The following is a 6000-nucleotide window of genomic DNA, read 5'->3' on the forward strand; positions in this document are numbered from 1 at the left end:
CTACCTAACCCTATTTTATCCTGAAGATGTATCTTTCTGACTCATTTATACAATTAATCTTTTCAGGCAATCATTCATTGGGGGGGCGGTTTTTCCCCGATAGCTAAAACTGTCCATTTAGAGGTCTTTTAAAAACCCTAAGAGCGGGCAGTAATGTAATATTAAAAGCAGGCACCAAAACAATGAAAAATTATGGCAATAAAAACCATGGCAGAATACAACTCTGAATAAACATAATCTCAGCCGTGATTTTAACTAGAAGTAATCATCGCTTAAATAATCACTACTAAGTCAATGAAATATATTCCTCAAGAATATTAATTCTAATATGTTAACAATTTGCGGATTGCTTATCAGTCAATCATCTATTTATTGTTAAAGTGATGCACCGTTATTTTACTATTATCCAGATACAACAATCTTATGCTGATTATACTCTGACATTTATTCCACAAATATACGTGTGTGTGTGTGTGTGTGTGTGTGTGTGTCTGTGTGTGTGTATTCCTGTGCATGCAGATAAATCGGCTAAATTGTCTAGGGTAAATCATCCACTCCATCTTAAAATACTGCTAAATTAAGATTAGCTGGCTAGTGGCCAGTCATTAATGACCTAATTAATGTTTTAATCCTAGTTTCCTTCTTCCTATTCCGACAGTGCCCAGTAAAAGATTCTGCTATTGCCAAATTGCAAAACGCAACAATTCTTTTTTTTACAGTATAAAGAACATGATGTCCCACGGATAAATACTGTAGTTGTGGTTCATGACGGCAATTTTTTGGAATTAACTGATCCTGATTTTTACAATACTATGAAGCGAGTTGTACGATCATCGTTTTCACTTTCCTAATGGGAGATCTGATGGAGTGATCCAATTCATGGACAATGAAAGAAAGATTCGAACCCTCGCATTCCTTCCCTTCTGCTGTCCCTCTTCACACAGCACACACAATGCTTGCTCCTCTCCTGTTTCTCTTTGCTTCTTCTTCCTCTCCCTCCCAGCTCTGTCTTTCTTGCCATAGCTGGGGTGGCCTCTTGAGCCTAATTTCATTCCTATTGTCCAAGTTATACGCATTCTCTCTCGTAAAATGCTGCACAGCCTTCCCAAGGAAGTTCAAGTTACTTGAACTTACCTTTCACTTCTTCCTTGCTCGATTCTGCTCTCTCTTTCATGCTGTTGCAATTTCCAGTCTTCCAGTATTTTCCAAACTTGGAAAAAGGGCTGTTGCTGGTAGGAGATGAATTTAGGCCTGGAAAATTCCTCCTTGCTGGGGAATGTCAAACTTCAGGAGTGGGGAGGGGGGGGAGGGAAAGGACTAGTTAACCCTTTATTACCGAGCCACTGATGCTAGCTAGCTCTGGCCATTGCACAGTCCTAGACCTGGGACATGTTAAGAGGAAGCATAGTTACCTTTCCTACTCGGTGCCCCAGACAGGCATAGCATTGATCTTTACGTGCTGTCCCAGCAGATTCTTAGTCCTTCCACACCCTGACAGCTGCCACAGCTGTACCCCTGGATCTTTTCCAAAAACCTGGGAGAGAACAGCTCTTCTATTCCAGGAAAATGACAGGGCACACATAAGGGAGCATATCCTAGTTTCCCCCCCCCCCTTAAATTCTCTAAGATACCAGGATAGACAAGTTTCTGATTCTGTGACTGATTTTTGCTAGGAACACTAGAAATGAAAGCCACCACACTCACATGTGATATATAGGGAAGTGGGGGGGGGGCACCGAGCCCAAAGTATAAAGCTCCACCCTAAAGCTACAAATAACTACAATGGAAAACATACAACCAGAGTAACTGATCAGTGCAGGGCCAGGAAAATGCTGGGGGTTGTCAATAAAACTGGCTGATCTATTTTGTTTCAGCATATCAAATTCTAGTTTCACCCGTCTGAAGCATGTGCATGGAACGTAGGTTCCATATGCATGCATGTTTACTGTGAGAATTAAAGGAACATGAGGACATTGGGATATATTATGAGCGGCTGGCAAGTAGCATATAATAATGGAAAAAGCAGAAGGCACCATTTTAAAAAAAAGGCAACCAGTTATAATCACAACTGGGACCAGAATTTCCATTGATAAGCAAGTCGGTTGTTAAGTGAGTTCATCTGATTTTAACAACCTTCTTTGCCATGGTTCTTAAGAAAATCATTGCAGTTGTTAAAAAAATTACACAGCTGATAATCGAAGCAGGCTTCTCCCGTTGACTTTGTCAGAAGTTGGCTAGGAAGATGGCAAAATGGTGATCAGATGACTCCAGGACCCTGCAATCAGTGGTGGGATTCAGCCGGTTTGCACCAGTTCGGTAGAACTGGTAGCTAATTTTTTTTGTTGCCCAGGCCCAGAATAGACTTACAGGAGTGGCATCCACACAGAGAACCGGTTGTTCACATATTTGAATCCCACCACTGCCCCCCGGCCATCATCAATACAGTTTATGTAGATTGCCAAACGCCCACATTTTTATCATGTGATCATTGCTGCAATGGCCTTAAATGTGAGGATCAGTCATCACTTGTGCCATTGTAACTTTGAACAGTCACTCAGTGAATGGTTGTAAGTTAAGGACTTCCTTATTCACAGCCCTGCCATTGGCAAATACCAACAATTCACCCCACCCCGCCTCCATGATTATGAGAACTAAGCACTTATTCTTTTTAAATCAATGAAAGCTCAGATTCCAAATTCCAAATTAAGGTAACCCATTCTGGGCTGGCAAAATGGTCCTTACGGTAGAAGCTTACTCTCCCTGTGCATTCTTACCAACAACTTCTGTGGTGTAAAGCAGTGACTTCTCTAGCAGCTGTTGCAACCCACTCCTGCGAGTGGGAATTGCTATATTAGGACGTCCAGCAGAAAATCAAAGCTTAGGTGTTGTTTGTTCTGTTCCCTCTCCCTGTACACAGCTAGAAAGGTCCTTACATTTGCTTCTACAGCCTAGCCTAGCTCCAGGGTCAGGAATTCACCAACCATCTATTTTGGGGGCATATCTGATTTCGGTCCCTTGTGTTGCCATTTTGAGGGCATGAACTGCCCGGAGTATATACTTGTATAAAGACCACAGAGAAAAATGACTATCTATCTTTTAGCCGTTTGGAGGAAGAACATGCTAGGAATTTTCAGAAAATCAGCAGGAAGATAAGCCAAAGATTTCTCTAAATTGTCAAAGAGAAGAAGAGGTTTGTGAAAGACAGAATATATTTCTTTTGGTTTTAGGGAGGGTTTTTTTGTTTTTTTTTAACAGGGACTGCCTACTACGGCTGTAAACCATGATGTTTGTAAAGCAGGACATCACCATAACCCAATCTTAGGACCTTTTTTGAGGTGATTGTTAAGCAAACATAACAGAGTATAGGCTCATTAAGCAAACCCGTTGTTTGCTATGGAGCATTTTTTGCCAAAAACTGACAGTAAATGCTGGTTTTCAGTTAAATAATCGTAAATTGTGGTCATGAGACTACAGGATGCTGCAAATGTCTGTAAATGCAGGCTGGTTGCCTAGCACCTAAAGTGAGGTCACATGACCAGGGGGGGGGTTCTACCCTTCATAATTTTGAAACCTGGTCATAAGTACCTTTGGCATTATGGGAACTAAACAACTCATCATAAGTTGAGGACTACATACTGTATATAACTCTCATATTCTTATACTGCAAGACATTCTGCAACTTTGATAGAGCTAATAAAAGTGTTACCCCAGATGCAAGGGTAATTTTATACATATTTTCACCTATACATACTTACACACAATATACAGGCAGTCCTCGACTTACGACCACACTTGAATCCAAAATTTACGTTGCAAAGTGAGAAATTTGTTAAGTGAGTTTTTGCCCCATTTTACAACCTTTCTTGCCATATTGGTTAGGTGAATCACTGTAGTTGTTAAGTTAGTCACATGGTTGTTAAGTGAATCTGGCTTCCCCACTGATTTTGCTTGTCAGAAGAGGATCCCATGACTCCGGGACACTTCAACCATCATAAATATGAACCAGCTGTCAAGCATCCAAATGTAAATCACGTGACCATGGGGGGGTGCTGCAATGGTCATAAGTGTGAAAAATGGACATAACTCACTTTCAGTGCCATTGTAATTTCGAACTCTCACTAAGCAAACTGTTGTAAGTTGAGAACTGCCTGTATATCATCATCATTTTAGCCACTGTCTGTGCACTGTATGATGAAGGCCTCTTCCACATGTTTCCAATCTATACGGTTCTGAGCTTGCTTTTGCCAATTGGGCCTGCCATACTTGCTGATGTCATCCATCCATATTGTCTCTTTTGTGGATGCTTTTTATCAAATGGGATCCATTCTATGACTGCCTTGGTCCACCTGCCATCAGTTCTTCTTGCTATGTGACCAGCCCTGTTTCCATTTCAATTCTTTTACTCTCTTGATCACATCATATATATTTTATATCTCAGTAGCTTTCTTTAATTGGGTATTGTTGCATCTGAAGTTCCAGATGCATGTCACTTTCAAGGACCTGTTGGCCAAATATAGACAATTTCTGGCTTTAAAATAACGTTCAATCAGCACCGCTTCACGCCAATAATTTCTACTGCAGTACTTAATGTCACTTATTTTTACTTTGTCTGAAAACATCCCTCAGGATTTTGACTTACAATAATTCTGTGATACAGCTTTTTGTTGCTTAAAGCTGTACAGTTAGCATCTGATTAGCTGATATTGACATTTCCTAGCACTTGTAATTTTGCCAGCTATTTGAGCATGTTAATACATCTGATTTTGTCTATATTTTTTCTGCTTACTACCACAAAAGGTTATTCATCCCGAGAGAGTCTAAGATTTAGGTTTCCTTAAATTAGTTTTGTTTCCAAATATGTGAGTGATTTATGAAGCATCATAACCCTTTAGTGGTAACTGTAAGACAAATTGGTACTACAGCTATAGACATCACAACTAATACTTTTATCTTCCTCTCTGACAGAATGAAGCATTTTAATAACAATAAAATCATTATGGTTAGGAAAGACAATTTCATAGCATTTTGCCTCTGTGGCCAATCATATTCACCTGGGAAACACAATATTATTCTTAGTGCTTTCTGGAAAATGTTAATAGTTAATAGTTCCTCTAAGAATAAAATTTTCCCTGTGCATCTTCAAGTCAGTTTTGACTACAGGTGACTCATTATTTCTTGGCAATCCCATTTTCAGAAGTGGTTTGCATTGCTTTTGTCCTAGGGATGAGAGAGCATACTGACCCAGTCATTCACTTGGCTTTTGTGCCTATGACAGGATTAGAACTTAAGTCTTTCATTTTCTAGCCAGTGGTTTTAACCACTACACTAAAAAAATGGCTGTCTTAAACCTTAATTGGTAATATGCATTTCCTCCACAAATCTGAAGAATTCATCTTTAAAATGATATAAGCTAGTAGCCTTAAAATTTTCATTGCAAGCCAATAATTTGCCTTCGTTTCATCATATACACTGGAAAGGAGCAGGGGGTTAGTAAATGGAAAGGCAGTGTCAAATCATTAATCCTAAATCCCAATAAACATACATTGGTTTGTGCTTAAATTGTAAGCCGCCCTGAGTCTTCGGAGAAGGGCGGGATATAAATGGGATTAAAATAAATAAAAAAAGTTAATCAGTCACACAACCAAAATTAAACCTAGAGGATATAGTCCATTCCAACAGGACTGCATTTTTTCCTTTTGTTGTTAGAAGAAACTAAGTTTTTAACTTAACATTTCTAAAGGTTGCTGCCTATTTGCTTACAATTTACTCCTTTGCACATGCACTTTTCCAGTTTACATCGCCAAAAGTACTTGTCTCAACTTCAGCAATTTAAAGACGTGTGGACTTCAAATCCCAGAAGTCCCCAGCCAGCTGACAAGGGAATTCTGGGAGTTGAAGTCCAGACATCTTGAAAAGTTGAGTCATGCTGGACAAGACGATTAGTTCAACAGTCCTACGGCTCTATTAATTAAGTTTTGCCTTGACAAAGAGGCAACCGTG

At 39.7% G+C, this 6000-nt stretch overlaps 1 protein-coding gene across 4 annotated transcripts in view; it reads right to left on the minus strand.

Moving 5' to 3' along the window:
* LOC310648640 (protein kinase C and casein kinase II substrate protein 3-like) overlaps positions 1-2874 on the minus strand; it is a 57758-nt gene extending 54884 nt beyond the window's left edge. Inside the window, exons 1-2 of one of the 4 annotated variants that reach the window (XM_083376593.1) lie at positions 2775-2874; positions 1135-1284 (exon numbers count right to left, since the gene is read on the minus strand). In XM_083376593.1, the coding sequence (XP_083232719.1) occupies positions 1135-1174 (40 nt within the window). In that variant the 5' untranslated portion in view covers positions 1175-1284; positions 2775-2874. The other 3 variants (XM_083376592.1, XM_083376594.1, XM_083376595.1) reach the window with 3 other exon arrangements.
* Between the last annotated feature and the right edge of the window lie 3126 nt (positions 2875-6000).

This window comes from Vipera ursinii (assembly GCF_947247035.1).
Source record: "Vipera ursinii genome assembly, chromosome: Z".
NCBI classification, from domain to species: domain Eukaryota; kingdom Metazoa; phylum Chordata; class Lepidosauria; order Squamata; family Viperidae; genus Vipera; species Vipera ursinii.